Raw genomic sequence first — 21,887 nt, 5'->3', positions numbered from 1 at the left:
TATACAACTTTAAAGAAAACATTTCTAAAAAACAAGTGACTTACTTTAAATAGTAATTGCCAGATAAATCAATAACAAAAAGTGTAACAGCCCACTTCTAACCCATACAGGAATAATTAGAACAGTACATGTGAAGAATCACCGGCAGACACAAACAGGTAAATTTTACATATCCTTTATTATAACATAAGAACATACAGAAAAATAGGTTTGGTCCATGAAAAAGTCTGCAGAATCAAATATCACTACAGTCCCCCCCCCCCCCTCCCCTCCCAGTGTTGTGTTTTACAGCTCAGAGGTTCCACCACTCCTTTCACATCAGGTACCCGTCCAAAACCACATTAGTGTATTCATTGAATCCGTTACCGAAATGCACAAACGCAAAAGTTTCAGCCAGGACACTTATTTACCTTCAACAGGAAAACGACCATTTAACTCAAGAAAAAGGTGTCAGGTCTTCAGCTAGTGTACAAAGAAGCTACCACGCTTTTACATCTGCTCTGCCGCACGTGCGAGCGAGCTTGTTCAAGTTTGTATGGCTTCTCTGCACATTTATTAAAAATACACATAACTAAAAAGCAGAAGATTTTAACATTTCCCAGCTGGCAGGCGACATGAATGCCGTGTAGATTTTTTGTCCCGCAGAGCAGCGGTTCGTCCGACGTGACCGCCATCTTTCATGTTGCGGAGAGCTCAATCACTGTGCTCTGGCAACGAGGGCCCATTAATAATATAAATACTCGTTCAACTATCTGAGCATAGAGAAAAGAGTTAAGAAAAAAACATCTTCCAGGATAAGAGATACAATTTTACTTCACATCCATCTTCAGTTTTTTTTTCTGCTCAGTATTTACAACAAAACTATATAGACTAAGAGGTACTCATACTAGCTACTTCCTTGATAATCTGTACTAGCTAACAAGACAAGTACTGATATAATACATGTTTTAAACAAGGATCATTGATAACAAAAACGAAAAAAACAAAAAAAAACAAAAAAAAAAACACTTCATCCTAAATGCCACCCTTTAACAAATGTATAATCTGCCATGATTGAGCGTTTAAACGTCCGTCGTACAACGTATTGTGGCAATGAGTCCAAACAAACCAATGACAACTTAAGACAAAGTGACACATGAACATCCAATGTGTAGCAATGTAGCCTGATGATTACACAAACAATCAATATCTAACCGAATGGGCAAGCAACTGGAGGGCAGGTCAGCAATGTAAAATGTATGTTTACTCTCCAAATAGGTGAACAATTAGCTGAGGCAGAATCAACACATTCCAGCTGATTTAAGTTATTTTCAGATTCAGGGAGAGAACACTTTAAAACGGGTTGCCAGGTGCAATCTGTCCTTTGTTTTGCATTTGAGTTCAATCTGTACTTTTGTCTGGGCACAACATATCAATATGAGAGGAATGCTTTCAGGACATGCAAGAAAAAATACATTGTGCTCAAGGAGCAGAAGGTAAAGGAACATTATACAAAAAAGTGGAAGTCGCAAGCAGACCGCATTAGTAGTCGAGCTGCAGGGTGAAGATTAAAAAAAAGAGAAAGAAAGGACATCCTATATAACGGTAAAGCCATCTAGTATCTATGTCTCTAAGTCTGTCAGAAAACTCTGGGGAGGAATCCACTTTGTAATTCCCAAACGCACACGCACGGTAGTCGACTCCTTATTTGTCGCCTGTGGACACATTTCTTTAGGTGTTCCTGATGCCAAGCGCCTGCTCCAGCTCCTGTCGCCTCTGTTGGACCTGAAAGACGTTTACACATAGAAAGGAATGAATCACTAGTAGACAATGCTCTGATAAAAATGTTAACCATTGGCACGATAAAAAACAAACTGGGGCAAAAGTCATGGCTATTGGCTCTGTGAGGCTGTACTTGCTATCATGCTCACAAAATAAAAATGCTAGTTGGGAAAGAGTGTTTGTCGAGAGCTAAAGCAATTAATACTAGATTCATGGTTGTGAAACACATTTTCCCAACAGGAACAACATTATTGGAGTCCAGCAGATTCAGACGTGAAGATTTTCTGCTTTTTTGTGATATTTCATGACAATTCTTCCATTAGATAAATCGTGTCGAAAAAAATAGACTCAATTTAGGAGGAGAAATAAGAAGAGGAAAGACAGATCACCTTGGAGTAGAAGTAGCGACAGACGGCCTCCTGAGCCCACGGCTGGTAGTAAAACTCTGCTCTTCTCTCTTCTTCTGGGTTTGCTACCACATCCGTCATGGTCTGTGAACAGAGGGAGACGTAATTAAAACCACTAAATCACAGCTGAGAAATTTGCGAGCACAGGCTGCTTTAAGGATACGTAAAAGTTATTTAAGCGCCTGAATTAAACAGCAACTGCAGCTATGATGAACATACAGTCAAGGGGAATTTCTTTTGCTTTTGAAGGTTGACTGACTGTTACTGTGGAAGCAGCCACCGAGCTTTGGACTGAATTTGTTCAATTTCACAGAGATTGGGCTGAACACACGCGGCAGGTGGGTGGCAGCTGGTCAGCAGTAAATCGGCTCATAGACTGTGTGTGTGTGTGTGTATGTGGGGGGGGGGGGGGAATCATTGCACCAAGTCAGACATATTATTGAATGTTTCACGCTTGTGCCTGTGCGCTGCTGTGTTACACCTCAGTGAACAGCACAAGCCGTGTGATTACAGAAAGTAGGACGTCCATGTTCTTATGTAATGAAGTCGTATCTTCTCAGTTAAAACTTGGATTGAAAACAAGGTCACTGTGCCACAGCTAGGTGTAAATAACATGAACCTCAAACATGATAGTACTTTTCAATTACTAGAAATACCAGAGGGGACGTTTACAATTGATTACCGTACTTTTCTGACTACAAGCCGCGACTTTTCCCCCGTTTTTCGACCCTGTTATTACACAGCACAGTATATGTTCTGTAGCTACTAGGGATGGGTGTTAGTAATCGAGTACTCCTCGTTTCAAATGATCTCGATTGGTGGATGAGGAAAATCGTTTTTTTTTTTTTGTGTTTGTAGCCTTTAGGCCGGCCGGCGGGCTGCCCCTATTTTAAAATGTTATATACGTGTACAAAACGGCACAAAGCGGATAAAATAAAGTTTAACAAAATTAAATATTATGATCCAAGTTAAATAAACTAAGCGTTGTGTCAAACCGCAAATAACTGCCACCTCCGTGCAGCGCAGCCAGTGTGTGGTCTCCACAGCACCGCGGAGCTGAATGCGGTGCTGGAAAACTTGGAAAGTCACGTAAAGAAGCCAGGCTGACTTCGGGCACATTCGAGCAAACGACAGTTAAGAAGCCTTTATTATGGAATATAGGATTGAGATTCAAAAGCCGAACTGTGTAACGTTGCACTAAATGGTAACACTTGAATACGTTATGCAAATATGCAACTTGTTTGTTGAAATGTTAATAAATGGGAGCTTCCTCAAGCAGCCATCTCTTTCCCGACAATCCCCTCTGTGCACGAATTCTTACATATGGTAATTAAACATTATAACACCTGCGGCTTATAGTCCAGTGCGGCTTATGGTGCGGAAAGTACGGTATTTAGATGTTTTTTGAAATGTCATACGAGTTGTTAACCATGTGTCCTGAAAGTGTTTCCTTCAGGCATAATCAGCATTTTATCATCCATTGGTGATGATCGGTAGCCTGGAAATCCTGACCCTGATATCTTGAACGATAGAGGGTCTGGCGACGATCAATAGTAATTTCCAACTCTAGGGGCGGCTCCTACTCGTGCATTTCAAATGCCACTGCACGCAGTTGGATAGCACTACAACCAATCAGAACGATGCACAAGTGACGTAAGCCCCGTTCGTTTAGCGAACAGCTGTTAAACTGTTCAATTAAACGTTTGCCGTTGTCGGTCGGCAAAACAGAACATTCCACTTACTTGCTAGTGAAAGCTATGAGTCCCGTCTTCCAATTCGTTAAGGGTCGAGGCCAAAGCAGTCTCAAACTCACACAACATATCCGCAGCCATCTTTGATGTTTACTATCACAGCTTCGACGTCGCATGCACGTCACTGTCGTCATCCGGTTACGTCCTCCCCAGAGCACCATATAAAGGGCTCTGGCGCGCCCATATTAGATAGAACCAATTGAAACGTTATACCAGATTTCTGGTAGTCTTGATAAGCTTCAACGGAGCGTCTCCAGACCAACACGCGCAGCAAATTTAATTTGCCAGCGCCTAGTGGCAGGTCTGGGAATGCCAGGCTAGATGATCGGTGTTTTCCAGGTGTAATTTCTGAGAAGAGTTTATTTCTCTTGCATTCACCTATACAAAATGATCTAAACTTATTCTGCTTGTGGTTTTTCTATAGTTAGTCGTCATAGAGCACAGCACAGTATGTTTTTATAAACCCTACAGAATGTGATTTATGCTTCTGCAAAACCAAAAGGGTTGTTATCAATTTGTCACGTCAGATTTGATATAAATAACCAAAATCTGTCAGGTTTGTAGAGGGCTTTAAAAAGGACACAATAGGAAAAAACCTTCAATATAGGTTATGTGTAGTGAATATAATGCCAAACAGTTTCTAGTTCTAATCTGTTACATCACTCAGCACAAAATGGCTTAAGGTGTCTCAATGACTAACACTACAAACTATGCAAATATCCCTGAACTGTTACTCAATTTAAATGTTTTCTCTCACATAAATTCCTCGTGCATAGCTGTGACTTAGTGTGTAATTGTTATATGGTGGATTTTACGGCCTCACCTTGAGGTCTCTGCACTGGGACTGCAGCCAGTCGTTGATAAAGCCCTGAGGATCTCTGGCAAAACTCAACATGAACTCTCTCTGGGTCTTCAGCTGGTTAATGGTCTCAATGGTTTCATGGATCTGAGGAGAAGGAGATAGAAAAAGTGAAGGGTCATCAACTCAACTTAACTTCTAAGATGGATCACATGCGATTAATCATTTAGTACAAGTAATCCTTGGATCAAACGACATATGTGTCCTTTGCTTGCGCTGACATTTGCTATTTTTGACTTCTGTGTATCTGTAGAACTTGACAGCGTGTCGCATTACCATATACACAGATTAACACAGAGCTGCTGTCACCAGTCTAAGTAGCAAACAACAAAGATATATTTCAGTAATAGACAACCTCCCAAAATAAAGCAACAGAATGAATGGCACCTTTGAACTATAAACAAGCTCTCTGTATTTACATTGTTGACTTGTGTCAGAACCAAGACTACACAGGAGCATTGTCTATTAGGCCTTTCACACCGCCGCAAAATCGGAGCTAGTTCTGGGCTTGTTCGGAGTTAGAGCCAGTGTTTTGGTTTCACACCGCCAGAGAGCCTGCTCCGGGCCGTAAAAACCGGGGGAACTCATACCCCAGGATTGAGCAGGGTTTGATAAGAACTGCTTGCGCGAACGGTTGGGGGAGGGATTATCCTGACCAACCAGAGCAACTCAAACCTCATGCCCGCCATATTTAAAAACACCGCTACTACGAGACGTAAACATAACATAATTACCGAACGTAGCGATCAAATTGACCGGCGAGAATACGCTGTATGGGTCCTGTTTGCTTAAGAAAGCAAAGCGAGAGCCAACAAGTGTAAAAATAAGACGTATTCGCCGCTGTTGTTGTGCTTAAAGCTAGCGGTAGCTTTAGCGTTAGCCACAAGAGCAGCGGCGTCGGGTGACGTACACACACGTTTACAGTGACGTCATGACGTTGCTCTCTTGCCGGCTCCATGGCTGTCTCCGGTCGATGTGAAACCAACCGGTTCATAACTGGGATAAGGCTGTAACCAGTTTTGAACTGACCCCAACACCAGCCTGGAACTGACTCTTGGTTCATTTTGGTGTGAAAGGCCTATTTTAGGGCAACGGCTGTGTGTCTTATCAATGTGATTACAGCCATCTCAGCCAAGGTAATGGCTGCTTGCAGGAGGTCAAGAAGACCCGGCTGGCCCCCAAAAAGCTAGAAGGAAGGCAGTAATTCACACGGAACAATTTTGGAGAGCAGATGTGTGTGAAATTGCCCCTAGCAGGCTCACGAAATGGGGAAAGAAAATCTATACAGCACCTGAGTGGAACACAAGTTATTGCAAACTACCAAACTAAATAAATACTTCCTCTATTTGTTTGACATTTGTTCGGGGGAGTGCATGGTGCTGTTCTTCAGTCTAGACGAATTTAGTAATTTAATAGATCAAAACTCAACAACAACAAAAAAAAGAGCACAGAAATACTGCAGGAGCCAGGAAAAAACAACTCCCTTTGATTGCATAGTGAAGGGGGAAGGAGAACTGTGTGGCTGTGGTCAGTACCTTATTGTCCAGTCCTGCTATCTCCTGCTGACTGGCTGTGGAGAGCAGGAAGGAGTTCATCTGGGTCTTCAGTGTGTCATCAACCTCCACGTCAATGTCATAGCAAGCAGTCTTCTTTTGGTCATTAGGGTCCACACTATAAAGGAATACAGTACATTTAGCTTTACCACACAAGCAACAAGACTAGATTTAAATTGAAATAAATTTAAAATGTGTACTACTCCAAAAACGTACAATGTATTCCTAGACATGATTTAAGATTGGAAAAATACAACTCTTTCTCCTGCGTCATTGTTATGTTTACCTGATCACATGGTTGATGATGATGGGCTCTGGGGGCATCAGCAGTGCATGCAAGCGCTGCGGGATCTCAGAGAACTTCATTCGCTGACTCTCAAAGATCTGCAAAATATGTAAAACACACTCAAGATGGCTGTATAAAATGAAAATAAAAAATACCACTTTTTTTTCACTATTTATAGACCTTTGAATTGTGGAGGCAGTTAAGGAGAAATTATCAGAGTGTTATTCTTTTATTTTAAAATCAGGAACAACACACGACCACGTCATTTTATCTGCAATGTTATGTTCATGGTAAGAGTGCAATGAATTAAATTCTGGCTCACCACATGCATGATTGTTGCTATGAAGAAATACAGTATATTCTAAATCAATTACTGCATTACTAATCACTAACACTCTGACTTAGTTGGAGCCAATGTGTATGTGAACCATACGCTTTGGCTCCTTAGCCCAGCCTCTAATGTGTCAGTTGTTCAGTCTATCTTTTACAGAAACAGGTACATAGGAACCTCTGCCCTCCCTGTGTTGTCTCTTTGGTATTAGAATCCCTTTAAGAACATTTTTCAGAGTAAAATCAATGGCTCAATTTCATATTTATTAAAGTCATAATCATTGTTTAAGTCACAAGAAACAGTAAGATAACAAACCAAATATTTTCCTGCGTTAACATTTACGGCATGAATTCACCATTAATTTTCCACAACACTGTTTATCTTGGCACAGCATAAGAAAATGCACTGGAAACCAGTCTGTGACCCAGAAACAGCGAGGGTCTCCATACAAGGACAGTAAAGCTCATTACAGCTTTAAGCAGTTACAGTTTAAAGTTAGAAATAACCTTTTAATTGAATATTTTAAGGTACCTACAAGGACATTTTTAATATTATTGGAACAGTCTAATTTTTCCTCTTATGATCATAAATCACATGTAAGAGCAAACGAGACCATTAGTGCAAAGAATGCTATTTTTATATAGTTTTTCTTAATGCCTTTGTCCGGGTGCGCTCACCCAGGAACAACAGCTGGCATCGTAAAAACACTACGTCTTTGTCCAAAGTGGCCGCTAGAATGAACACAAACTGAAAGTTCCTCGTACCCACCTTAAAGTCACAAAACTGTATCACATAAGTTGAATTGAAATGTTTAAGATGTGTTCCAATACATACTCCACTGACCTGCTGCAGATATTTGTCACAGTTGATGAACTCGCGCTCATGCGGATCCTGGAGTTTGTGGGTCTTGACGTACTGCCACAGGGCCTGGATGATGACCGGTCTGGTCTGGGTGTGGATACCCAGCATACGAGCCAGTCTGGGGTCCAGCTTGAACTGGGGAGGCTGTTTGGCGCACACGGAAAGGGAGAGGGGAAGTTAGATTTGGGTATCTCTTTAATTCGCTTTGGGACTAACTGAGCAAATGTTTGAAAGAAACATTATCAAAGCACAGGGCCCACAGAACAGCAGCCTAAACCTGGGAGCATTTACCTGGTAGTCCAGCATGAGCAAGACGGTGCAGCGCACACCCACATCACCGGGCCTCTTCACCTGGAATCCATCAGTCTCCTGGGTGGTGGCAGTCCTGTGCCACTAAGAAGACATAACAGGCATTTTAATAACTAGTAGAACATTTACTGATCAATCAATACACCCGATTACTAGCAATAAATTACCATTAAATAAAGTTGATAAAGTATATATAAAAAAAAATAAAAAATCTAAATAAGAGTATTTTTTTATTGCTATAATGTTTTCTGGTATTTTCGGATTCATTAAATAAATGATCTTACCTCCACTAGGTGATTATCTGGACCATACAGATCCTTGTCCAACTCAATCACCAGAGACTTGAAGAAAGAGGAGAACTTCCGCTTCTGTTTGGTGGCTTCATACTTGGACACGGCCGTCTGCAAAGACAATTTTAAGTTACTGGAAATGTGAAAAGCAAGCAATATCCTTCAAATATCTGTTTACAATTGTTGTCAGTAAAACATAGTATAAGTGTTAAGACATACATGTATACTGAATGCTCAGAAAACATTCATGTAATAAGTAAATGTAACCAATATATTTCAGTCCTCAAGCTTACATCTTCCAGCAGACGCCCCTCAACACGTAGCTCCCATGATGCCACTGTGCCCTCTCCATCCTCAGCATCGGGCTTCGCAGGGTTGAAGGTGTTTGATATGAAGATCCGAAGCTTTCTCTTTTGCTGAAAACATAACAGAGAAAATAAAAATTTAATTTATGTGCTATCAATCACTCACCAATGAATTCATTTTGGCAAATAACAAAGTCCAGTTTTCTTAACACAACGAGTTCTGTTTCATTCGAGTCAATTTTCTAGGGAAAGATGAGATAGCGCGGCTGTGACAGCCTTCGGCCATGTTTAAGATCACATCAATTCAATGTTTTGCAGACACTTGGGACATAACTTAAATATAAAGCATAAGCCAGACATATTGTCTATTGCTAAATGAAAGCAGTCCATTTCATCTTGTATTAAGATGAATACAGCAGCACTAGTATCTGACTTCAAAATTCAATATCAGGAAAAGCCTGGATCAGCAATAAAATCGCAATACAATTTTGTATGGGATCCTGTGAAATGTATGAACTGGATCAACAGGCCCTTACCAGATGCCTGTGTTATTAAATATATCCAGTTATAGGAGCGATGGAGGGAAGACTTTAATTGAAACACACCTTAATGGGCCTCTTGAGGGCCTCCTGAATGTCCAGCCTCTTGCGCATGATGGTCTGGTCCAGCTTCCTCTCAAAAGCCAGTAGATCCATGTAAGCCTGAGACTCTGGGACCAGTTCCCTGATCTGAGGCACAGCAAAATACAATGCTCACTAAACTGCTGCAACATCCAACAAATACAACGGGGCGCACACAGCAAAACAATCTTAGTGGCTTTAAAATTGTATCTCCTCAAGAACGATCATCAAAAACAATTATAACCCCATTTGTGTTCACCTACTTTTGTCTAAAACATTCTGTATGTAGCTCAACAATTGTATGGACAAAAAGCAAGCTGGTGTAACTGCGCCAACAACCTCTGCACAATAATTAAATTGCAATGTAGAGCTACCGCCAATGTGTGCACGCATTCCTACAGCTACAGTTCCATTGTGACAAGCAGACTTCAGATTAGACTCAGATATGTAGCTGTGCAGCGAGATGTGGAGGTTTAAAAATGCAATGGGTGCATTGAATAATAAATATATAGAATGAAAAAAGTATGACAACAGAATGAAGATTGTCCATCCATCGAGGACGCCGCCGCCAAGGAATGGTGTAAACTGCATAAAATGTCCAGTAAGATAAACCAACCTCTAAGTCAGTTCATTCTATAATATTGTACTTAAGTTGGTCTTACCCACTAAAGACTAACTTTGAAGACATCTAAATTAAAATGAAACCAGACAAGCAAGTGTAATCTCTCAAGCCTGAGTTGATGGATTTTCATTGACTGCCGTTTGATTAATACTCACCCTCTGAGGTAGAATTTTATCAGCCATCTTCTTCTTCTTTGTGCTGTAAAAACAAATGATCAAAACAAGATAAATATAAATCAGAGCTGAGCAATACTGCATTAAATTCACAATAATTCAAACCCTGCTCAGCTTCTCTTCTTTCTACCTCCTTTAAGACAAGCTGGTAAGTCTATCATACACATCAATTGAAGATGAGAAGCTGATGCAAGAGAATTGTTTGACATTTTTGCTTAAAAATAATTAAAGGTTTTGTTATATTGATTATCTGTCGTTTCAGTGACATGCTCCAAGTGACATTCAACAAAACCGCTGTTGCGGAATCTAATTTATATTAGAAAAAGGGACGTGATCAATCACAATTTTATCCACTTTTGGTTTCCATTGCATCAAGCTTAAGTTAAGACATTTATTGAGACTAATTTTTCATTCATATCCATCAATAAACAGTTCAATAACTGTAGAAGCATTCCTTTTTAAAACTTAATATAACTTTGTTTTCCATAACAAAAAGCTTCAAATGCTAAATTTTCTCATCTGTCCTCTCTTATTCCATGTAGCATACTTATGGGTGGGAGTGATACAAATCTCAATAGGAGAGGAGGGGAGTAGGATGGCGTGTGGGCAGATGTTTGGCTGAAATATCAAACCCATGAAGACCTTTGATAACACATAAAATCCTGATTTTAAGATCTATATAGACAAATAGTTCAAAGCCTCTTTTACAGATTGCTGTTAATACAACAAAGCAAATAAGTGCAGCACAAAACACTGATCTTGTGTTTAAAGTGAGAGGTGACTTACTGCTGGTTGCGGTTCTGCTGCTGCACCTGCTGAATCTGTTGAGGGGCGGGCCTCTTGCGAGACGGGTCCATCCCGCCCGGCATCACAGGGCGAGACACTGGGCTGTTGCCGTATCCTGGGGGGCCCATGTTGGGTCCCTGAGGGGTCATACGGTTGGATGGAGGCATGCCCGGTCTCTGCATACACAATATGGGGGGGAGTTTAAATAAAAGTTCTGGAAAAAGATTTTCTGGGTATTGAGCTTTCTATTTCACAAGTCAATTCCTTTACCAAGTCTGGAGTAGAGAGATATAGAAATATTAAACCCGCTGTTTTGAGGTTTTGCAGATGTCAAACTGGATTTGACAGTGCATTTTGCAAGGTTTGTTCAGACTCCAAGAATCAAGGTCTGTACCTGGACATAACTTTTACTGGTGTAAGTGGTGCACGTTAATATCTTGGTATACTAGTTGGAATCAGAGTTTCTTCTTTTGCCCCGTATCCAGATTCAGTTTTAGCAGTTGAAAATGAATCAGCAACTATTGTGATAATTAACTGATGGCAAAAATGTGAAGAAACTGATGGTTACAGCTTCTCAAATGTCACAACATTCTGCCATCATGCTCTTATCTAAAAGACTGTTAATTGAATAGATTGCCACAAGCCACAACTAATACGTAGAGGACACCTCAGTCTTCAATCATACCAAGTTGGGTCTGTAAACTAACCCCAGGACTGTGATTTTGGGGGAGAATTCAGCCCTGGCAGCACCCCAGTGCACACGCAAACTGCATATTTTTTTGTTGTTGCTAGTGCTATGGCAGATTTGGTGCTGTTCCTGAAAACTAGAGTGTACAGCGTCATAATTATGTTTTCAATGAATTAAACACTAAACTGCTGCATAGCTACAAATAAGCTGTAAGCTAAAAAAGGAATAATAAAAGGTGTAAACAGAGATATATGTCAGTTTTAGATGTGAAATGTCAGCAGAAATATGGCAGAAAAACATTAACTACTGTTGTAAATGTTTTGTCATTCTAAATCCTATCGAAATTTGAATTTTTAAATAAAGGAAACACAAATGGTCATTATCAGCAGCACTGTACATTTAACTCTGTACCATTTAAAGCAAACCCAATCCCTGATTTGAAATTATAAGAAAAAAAAGGACAAGGACAAAGAGATTGCATGCCACAATTTGCATGCAAGCTCCTTCAAGCAAGTTAAAACAGAACAATCTCCACTTCCAACTCACCAAGCCTTGCACTAAGAACTCAAACAGGCGACTTCTTGTATCTAACTGCATGTGTGCAGGTGAGAACGACAGATAAAATGACAAATCACTTATTGCAGCCTTCCCTCCAGCAGTCAGTCCAACAAGTGAGAGATGGCAGCAAAGCACACTCTCTCCTCAGCCAATGGTGGAAGGTAAGGAGAGTGACGGACATGGTCATAGCAACCTTAAATGCAAATGGCCTTTTTTTTTTTTTTTACACAGTGCAGTGTGGGCCGATAAGTGCTCTTTACGCCATACATCAGTTCAACCTGAGAACAACTAAAGTTCTGCAGTATTCAGAGTATGAAACCTCTTTGAATATGTTTTGAAAGGCTGCTTCTGCGAGTGAAAGCAGTCAAGGACGCTGGAGAGAAGAAAAATGTAACATCCATTCACTGAACTATGTTTCAGAATTCCAGTAGGTAAGCAGCAGCATTCACCACACAACAGATGTGGATCAGGGATAAATTACTTATCATTTCCATCAAGGTTTAAAATACAAAAGTGCCAATTCTAAGAGCAGCATGTAAGCTCGAGCTGTACCCAGAATTAAATGAAGACACTCAGCTACTACACGGAGCAGAAGCTGTTGTCTGCTAGCGTCTATGGAACAAATCTACAAAATTGCTTGAATAGCAATGCTTTAAGTAGCACCATGTTAGGATAGGAAAGCACTAACAACTCAGGGATAGTTAACCTTGTGTTTTAAATTGTAGCTGAAACAATTTTCTATCAATCGAGAAATTATTAGTTGATGTGATTTTGTTTAACATTCTTGAATGAACTCAATTCTTGTTTAACTTGTTCCAGTGAACAAACTTTCCTTCTGATGGGGATCTGGTTATTTTTGGATGCCTAAAAAACATGTCTGTCGTCCATATGTGTAACAAAATATGGAGTTACTTCTACAATATTGTGAGACAAGAAAAAAAAGTGTGTTTTACTTTAAGCAAAGGAGTGATAATTATTAAAATCACCTTTATTTGTATAGGACTGAAATGACTGACATTTTAGAGGGTACCCTTTTTTTTATTGACACACGGCAAAAGGTACTTCCATGTTTCTGTTTAAGGGAAGATGTGTTGTTTCAGCTTAATGTCACCTTTGGCTTCAGGATTGAGAGATGACTGTTAGCCACTACCATACAAATCAGCAGTTGAAATATCCTAAATTCTGTATACAATTGAACAGATATTTATATTTTAGGCAAGCATTTATATATGAAAAGTTTTTCTGCTGGCCCCTCAGCTACAGTACAAGGCTGACTTCTACTACCGCGTCAACTGCCCCAAACTCCTTGAAATGACTATCCATCTCCATTAGGTAACAGACTAACTTTGCCACATACACAAGTAGCCTACCACATACAACCCCGTTCAAAAATACTGAACTATCCCTTTAAGAGGCTGCGCTATAGAAATATAAAGTCCCCGATATAAAACACAATACATAACTATGAGGAATTTTCCCCCAACACTAAAACGAAAAGACTCAAGTGGGGGTCGTGGGAGCTCAGTTGTACAATTGCATCTACATTTCTTGTCAAATCTTGAAAAGCTAATTTCTGTAGATTATCAACCTTCTTGACCCACTTTGTTTGGTTTTGTAATAACTTTTACAGCCAGGTGACAAAATGCACAGATGTTGCTCCTGAAAAGTGCTGTCCTGCAACTTCACACACAGGGTGCAGCCTAGACTTTGAGCCTTTCGTTATTATTCTTTAACATGTGAGGAGGATTTGCGGTGAGACAAACTGCAGGTTTTTTTTTGTTGCAGCGTTTTCATTCACAAGTGGACACGGACTGTTAACGTTATTGAACGGTTGAACTTACTTTTGAACTAAACGAACGCTTAAATGTCCGTAAGTACGACGGTTAACATTAAAGTATCCCCTCGTTGTATTGCTTAACTCATAAAAGCAATTTTATAACATTTTAGCACGCAACATATAACAGCTAGCAGGCTAAGCTAATTGGCTACCGTGACTAGCTAGCTAACTCTAATGTTAGCGGGCGGGAGGGTTAGCAGATTCAAACAACAAACAAACTCTGATAGTCTCTTTAATGCAGCCGATTAAAACAAATCGGAATGTGAGCACTTTACGGCGTGGCTGAAAGCTACTGTGGGTTGTGGCCCGCCCTAGTGACGGTGGTTCACGTTAGCCGCCAGTGACAAAGCAGCGGTGAGAGCGAGGCTTTGTTCTAGCGGAGTGGCTAACGATGGAGCGATATCTCACCGGGTATCCGGGCCCGGGCATTGGGGAGCGGTACATGTGGTTCTGTGCGCCCGACGACGGTACCATCCTGCCTGAAGGAGTGCCGGGGCCCATGCCTGGTCCTACGCCTTGTACCGGGGGTCCAGGTCCCATTGGTCCGCCACCACCTCCAGTCGGTGCCGTCTGAAAGCCCCCTCTGGCCGCCATCTCCTCTATCGATGTCGCCGCCGGTGGTGGTGGAGGCACGGAGATACCGCGAGAGTGAGAAAACAATTTTGGGGGAGTTGAGGGACTTTAGCGAACCCCTCGGTTTGTTTGTGGTACTGCAGCGAAACCTAAATCTAAAATTGTCTAAAGAGAGCTACATTATAATGTAAAGCGGCAAGCAAGTCATAAACAAAACTTCTCTTAAATATAGAAAGTAATTGAAAATAAAGCTAAGAACATTTGTTGTATATTAGAGTCAACTAGCCTATATCAAAAATTAATAGATAGATAGATAGATAGATAGATAGATAGATAGATAGATAGATAGATAGATAGATAGATAGATAGATAGATAGATAGATAGATAGTTAGATAGATAGATAGAAATTACATCAATACTTTTTACAAATAATCTTAAAAAAAAATACATACATACAATTAAATTAACCTTGGACTGACTTCAAAAACTTTCTTTATCCAATTTTAGATGATACCCAACTCCAATGTCAAATTATGTTTTACGTAAATGACTGCAGCAAAGTTAGTAATATACTGTAGGTTTGCCATGACAATATGACATCACAAAATCTGTTTTTCCTCCAAAACAAGAGAAATAAACTTGCACTCTCAGACAAGAGAAAGTCTGAGTGCTTCCTGATAGAAAACCTTGATTTCTGGATACACTACCCAAACCACACCACCGTTTCTAGACTGAAAGGTGTAGACAAAAACGTGGAGTTCATTTTAACCTGACACAAGCCATCAGTAGATATGCAGTTGCATGTCAACAGTGAATACGTTGATATTCAACAGAACTATCAAGTAATAAGTTTCACTATTAGTAGATGGTTAGTTGATATTCAACAGAGCTTGTTCAACAAATAAGAAACATGCATTCAACTAACTGTAAGTTAACTATAAGTTGCACAATTAGTAGATTTTTAGTTGATATTCAACAGTGAGTTAGTTGACACTCAACAGAACTGTCAACAAGCATGTAACATGCATTCAACTAAGTGTTAGTTAACTATAGGATCATTTTATTTTGTTAATTTCTTTTTACAAAAACAATCTGCAACAGACATTATAATTTTTACATGTTCTTTACAAATATTCAACTATCAGTTGACTATCAACTGCTGTTATTAACCAATACTCAACCTACGTTTCATATGGATCAACTTTCCCCCCACTCACAAGGAATACGTCTAATGAATGGACATTCAACCCTCTGTTGATCATATATGTTCATTGTAAAATTAAGATGAGAATATTTTATCAATAGGCACCCTGTGTAGGTGACTATCTGTTGATTGTCATATGACTGTCGACAAACTATCAGTCAATATTCAACTAAGCATAAGTAGACAGGTCTTAGGACTGTCAAATTAAAGTGAAAACTGTTTAGTGTCTACACACTATTAACAGAGCAAAACAGAGAAAATTGTTGATTCTCAACAAACTATCAGTCGATGTTCAACTAAGCATTAGTAGAGGTCTTAGGACTGTCAAATTAAAGTGAAAACAGTCTAGTGTCTGCAAACTATTAACAGAGCAAAACAGAGAAAATAGTTGATTCTCAACAAACTATCAGACGATATTCAACTTAGCATTAGTAGAGAGGTCTTAGGACTGTAAAATTAAAGTGAAAACAGTTGAGAACAGTAGACACTCTACAAACTAGTAACAGTACAAAATAGAGACACGTTTTGCTCAACTGACGAGTAACACTGAATGACCCCAAAGTAAAGTTAAAAAATATAGGCAGTATAGCTGAGCAGGAAAGCACATTTATTTGAAGTAAATTGAACTTTTTTTAGTAGTTACACAACAATTAGGTACACAGCAAGTACCATCAATACCTCAAAACATCTACTAATTGTGAAACTTATAGTTAGTCGAATGCATGTTTCTTATTTGTTGAACAAGCTCTGTTGAATATCAACTAACCATCTACTAATAGTTCAACTTACAGTTAACTTACAGTTAGTTGAATACATGTTACTTATCTGTTGAGATAGTTCTGTTGAATATCAACTCATTCACTGTTGACATGCAACTGCATATCTACTGATGGCTTGTTGAGTATCAACAGTGGACTATCAAACTAAAGTGTTACCCTGAAAAGTACTAAACCAACATGGCACTTGAATGCACGTATACCCCTATTGAATTTCATCTCACACACATACAATTTTGGGAAATTCAAATATGTTCCTCCATCCCAGTAGGATATTCATGAATGAGTAAATCAGCTCCCTCCTTGATTATTACCTCCGTACTGAACTGAAACTGTTTTAAACGACCTAGTTTGGAATAAATATCAGCAGAAGTATGATATTTCATCTGCAGAGACACAGAGAGAGACCTCTGAAGTGGTTCATGTTTCAACAAGTAAACAACAAATTAGGAGTGGAGCGGCTGGGGTCCTGTGTACATCAGATGCAGAAATTAAAACTCTTTCTTGTATCCAAACTTTGATGTCAATACACTTCTCCCCAATTAGTATGGCACTACTACAGAACAAAACATGCCATCTGTTTGAATAGCCTGGCTGTCTGTTTGATCAGAGTGTGCCGGTGTGAGTGTGTACGAGGCAAAGAGGAGGCGGAGGAGGAAGGGGAATACATTATGCATTTTGTAACCAGTTGTTGCAAAAACCCTCATTCGTGAGACAAAGACAGTATCTCATTTGTTTCACTTTGCTTCAAATCTCCAGAGAGGAACTTAACATCCTGTGTGAGTAAGATTGCTGGTTGATTAGGTTTATCCCCCTGACAGCCTGCCCTGGATATTAAACACACAAGTAAGGGGTTCATACTTTGCACCCAAAGGGAAAATCAGGCGGTCCAAAAATCCAATGTTGCTGTCAGTGCTGAGAAAACTTGACTGGAATTATTAATCCTCTTAACAAGCAGAATGTAAAGTGGGGCCCAGAGGATCCGGGCCATAGCCTTATCTATGCCAAACGGTGGAGCTTTCTAATTACACTGAGAGATCTGAGGGATAAATTTATATCAGAAACGTGACTCATCTCACGTGCTGCCAGTGAGTGCACATCAGTGAGACAAACTGGAGCATCAGTTGGGCTTTTGAAAATGAATGTCGGTTCAGTGTACAGTGTGCACTTGGAAAACATGGGGCTAATTTTAAATATTTGATATACCGCCCAGTAGCTTCATCCTTAATTGTGCATCACAATTAATTAGTTGATAATATGAATTAATAATCTAAATCTGCGAAGTAAAAAATGCAATCATATTAATGCAATGGAATAGAAATATTGAGTAGAATAAAGGAAATACAAATAGTACCTTAAGATAGTACTCAAGTGCTTTAATAATCATACTGCTGTTGGGGTTTTCTGCTCAGCTTTTTTTTTAAACTTAAATTTGTCTATTCTTTCACTGATTCTTCACAATATGTGTTTTGCAGTTTTAAATGTCAACCCTGAGCTTGCTTCGGCTACCGGCTCAAGACAAGATTTTTGTTGAATATAAAATACAGATATGTCACCTTACAGTAATATTGAAATACAACACTGGGTCAGAATCACCCAGAACTGTGTCAGTAGGCTAATTCATTTTATTGACACAAAAGTTATTTTGACATAGGGATTTCTTTCATAAAAAAGACTGCACCACATTAAGATATTGTAAAACAAGAGTGTAATCTTGTTGTCTCTGTGGATAAGATGTGATAATAGGATTAGAAGGAAAATTCCCTTTGATACAAAGGATACGGAGCGTGGTGAGAGCTTGCTCAGTGTTGACAGAAGACACGATTAAACTGACATAAGTGGGTTAAAACAGGCGCACAACTATAGTCTCACTAAAATTAAAATATAACAATAAACATTCAAAGTCCCCTTGTGTGAAAAAACAGCCCCATGTAATTCACACCCAGCTGCCTGGGGTGATAAGATGAGGGTGTTAGAGCCATTTAGGAAGGGCAGGCAGTTTGGATGGATTACATTACAGACGCATCTCTCTTTAAAACCATCCACATACTGGCTGTGTCAACCAACAAGGTGAATTCAAGGAGGGAGCAGTCATCTCTGATCTCTTTATTGGGGTGCTAAATCATGATTTAACCTCATTCACGAGGGAAAGGCTGAGTGGCCCAGCTTTCTGGATATGCTAACAAAAGGTGAAACCCTAATAAGACTACACGAAATCCTAGCGAATCCAGAATTTAAAAATAGATTTTCAGTCTGAACTTCATATGGCCACCTCCCACAAACCCTCCCACCCTATTCACCAGTGGAGCGTTATCAGGATGCAGCAAGCATCTTCTGAAGGACTTCCGTCACCGGCAGGCAGCTGGCCTGTATTCTGACCCTGCAATCAGACCAAAACACAAAATGACAGCAGGAAATTAACAGCATCGTCTTTTATTTCTTGATTAATTTGTCTTCTTGGCAGGTACAAACAGAAAACAATAAAACCTTTGGGGGGGGGGGGGGGGGGGGGGGAGACATGAAGACATTCAGAACAGAAAAAAAAAAATCTTCATCACATGGTGGAGCTGGTTGCCCGGAGCTTTAACCATTGTATATTAATGTTTGGTTACCAGCTGAGGGTTTCTCCTCAGAATAATAATAAAACAATTAATGCACATTCACATTGGACGAACAATGTTGATGTTTGCTTTCCCAGGGGAAAAAAAACATGAAAACAATATATAAGGCAAAAGTTAACTTCCCGTCCCAGAATTTTTACGTCTTGTAACAGTGGACTGATGTGCATTCGGCCGAGCACACAAACATGATTCAGAGGCAGACCATGTTTATGGGCGTATGACTGGGCTCTTCTAATATTCACAGTCATGCATCACCAAACTGCTTTTCTAATAGAAGTGTAGCAGTTGGCAGCACCAGATGTATACAGTAGAGAGGCCGTCCATAGCGCGCGACTGCTGGCTGACTGACAATCTTGATAAAACTTATATTAGCTGTGCTGCAGTGTGCAGGATATTTTCTCATCCATCCTTTTTCTCATACAGCAGCTGAAAACTGTGAATCAAATTTCAAGGGTACGGAGCTCCAAAACAACAATGTTGTGGTTCGAAGCAGTTAAACTGTAGCACAAAAGAAGATAAGTAATATAAATATTTTAAAATAAGGCTCCTGCCTCCAAACCCCTTTGGGTAAATGCTTATTTAATTCCAAGAAAAATGTTTTATGAAGCCAAACACAAGATAATGCGTTGACGAGAGAAATACGAATAGCAAAATGCCTTCCATGAAGTGCAGGATTTTCTGAGAGCTACTGTACTTGTGACTAAAATTGAACATTTGCACAGTACCTGGATTGAAAAATATTTTTTTTTGCCTCTGTTTACCTATTCAAACAAAGGGACAAATAAAAGGCTTCAGAGAGGCAATGCACTGATAAGAATAACACCTCAGAAGAATAACAATTTCGAAAATTATATTTACATTTCATGAGTGATTTGATAACTGAATAGACCAGCCTATTACCTGAAAGATGGCGACAGGATTATCAGGCAATATGTGTTTTGTATGAGAAGAAAAAAAACGAAAACAGTTGGATCAACACGATATTAATAATTTGACAATATATCAAGAAGAATAGTACGTTATCTTTTACATCACCTCTACATACTGGCGGAATTGTGCTTTGATAAGACTTTTGTAACTAGAACACAGATACAGAATTTTTTTTTAACAGCCCCACAAACTCCCAAGGATTTCAGCCTTCATCTCTCCTGATAAAAACAAAAGAATAATGACCTCAGCCCGATCCCGCAGCAGTCCAGATAATAGTAAATTAAGTTGAATGAAGACACCTCTACTCAGAAAAAAAAAGAAATTAGGTGCAGCTCATTCATTTGTACGATCCATAAACACACGCTTGTACCTGCTTTGTTAACTTATATGAGCACACACACACACACTCGCACGCATAGCTTCTCGCATACACGTAAATATATGGGATGTATCATCTTCCTTTTTCCTGTATATCATTGAGGCAAACTTGGTAATTATTATATTTTTTATATATATAATATTTATATGTAAAAAAAGAGAAAAATTATAAAAAATTATAAATGAAATGAAAAACATGCACTGGACAAATACAAGCATGCATTTACATGATGAGACCTGAAATCATCACCAGTACATTTCAAATGGTAGACGATGCACCTTTACCACTACCAATGCTGCCACAACCCTCCTTGGAAACTCTCTCGTCATTGCAAACATAGATACATTCTCATACAAACTACACAGAGTCCAACATGTTGTTGTTTTAATGGAGCGCTGCATCGTTTACAGATGTTGCTACATGTACAGTGGAGTAAGCGGCATGAATATTTGTCCCACTAGAAGGCCAGGTGTCGTGTGAAACCATTGTGTGTTGTTGCTGTGTTATAAAGGCATGGGGCCTCTGTTTCTGATCTGCTGTCTATGGTGAGATAACTGTACAGCTTCCCTTGTTAAGTTTATATTTTACATTTCATTTTGTGTCTTTTGAAAGAGAGGTCCATGTTGGCAAGGTTTTTTTCTCCCACCAGCATCCTTTTGTGGCAGTATTCCAGAGGAAAACACAGGTATAGAAGAGTTCAGAGTGCTGCATGTAATGTTTTCTGAAAAAAAAAGATAATTTTGTTGTTGTTGTACATTTGGGATATCCTCTCCACTTTGGGTGAAAGTTCTTTACCCGCAATTGCCATACGTGATTTGACAACTTTACTTGGTTTCATTGTAAAAAGTGCCTCTGTTTAAGACTAGAGCGATCAGTGTCCTCGGGCTCCCCGTGTGTTGGACAGTTGTTGTGTGGTGGTTGGCTTTGGTTGTATAACCGCACTTTGATGCTCCACCCGGGGGGTAGGCTCAGCAAGTGAAGTCTTCAAAGTTGCCCTGGGCTGGGTGATGAGGTAGCATGTTGCCAGGATACGTCGATGGTGTACGCAGGTTCTCGCAAGGAGACTGAGAGAGAGAGAGAAAGAGTGAGAGAGAGAGAGAGAGAAGGAGTGAGAGAGAGAGAGAGAAACAAGAAAGGCAGTTAAGGTGAAGCAGAGAGGAAATGATAAGTAGGAAAGAGGTAATGAGATAAATAGGAGGAAAGGCAAGCACGCACAATGGGGGAGTCATTCAAATAAATGAATATATAAATGAACGCTCTCAGAAAAATAACATAACATCAGCAACAAGCTAGGCCAGAAGCGGGAAATAAATAGAATTCTAAAATGACGTAATTAATGATGGCGTAAAAAAACAAATAAACAAGAAGACGATAATGAAGGTGGGTGGAAAGAGAGGAATACCAAG

The 21,887-nt window shown here is 39.7% G+C and overlaps 2 protein-coding genes across 3 annotated transcripts in view; both read right to left on the bottom strand.

The window, feature by feature from the left end:
* Window positions 1–277: 277 nt before the first annotated feature.
* smarcd1 (SWI/SNF related BAF chromatin remodeling complex subunit D1) lies at window positions 278–14,617 on the bottom strand. Of its 2 annotated transcripts, none has more exons than XM_080026494.1 (13): window positions 14,406–14,617; window positions 10,915–11,090; window positions 10,111–10,153; window positions 9,319–9,441; window positions 8,702–8,824; window positions 8,403–8,519; window positions 8,101–8,202; window positions 7,783–7,953; window positions 6,618–6,715; window positions 6,314–6,449; window positions 4,743–4,865; window positions 2,151–2,252; window positions 278–1,764 (listed from the first exon to the last, which is right to left on the bottom strand). In XM_080026494.1, exons 1-13 carry the CDS (start codon window positions 14,589–14,591, stop codon window positions 1,711–1,713), a joined length of 1,554 nt encoding a protein of 517 aa, XP_079882620.1. In that variant the 5' UTR covers window positions 14,592–14,617; the 3' UTR covers window positions 278–1,710. The 2 variants fall into 2 exon arrangements, with proteins under 2 accessions (XP_079882620.1, XP_079882621.1); XM_080026495.1 differs by having other exon boundaries at window positions 7,792–7,953.
* A 4,451-nt stretch (window positions 14,618–19,068) lies between these two features.
* The window catches only part of LOC307249660 (acid-sensing ion channel 1), a 150,146-nt gene continuing 147,327 nt past the window's right edge, over window positions 19,069–21,887 (bottom strand). Inside the window, exon 11 of the mRNA XM_080026493.1 lies at window positions 19,069–21,545. Coding sequence (XP_079882619.1) covers window positions 21,450–21,545 — 96 coding nt within the window. The 3' untranslated portion in view covers window positions 19,069–21,449. The remainder of the gene's footprint in view (window positions 21,546–21,887) is intronic.

This window comes from Ammodytes marinus (assembly GCF_949987685.1).
Source record: "Ammodytes marinus genome assembly, chromosome: 4".
Taxonomy (NCBI): Eukaryota; Metazoa; Chordata; class Actinopteri; order Uranoscopiformes; family Ammodytidae; genus Ammodytes; species Ammodytes marinus.
Note: the sequence above shows the minus strand (reverse complement) of the source record. Positions and strands in the feature narration are given on the sequence as shown.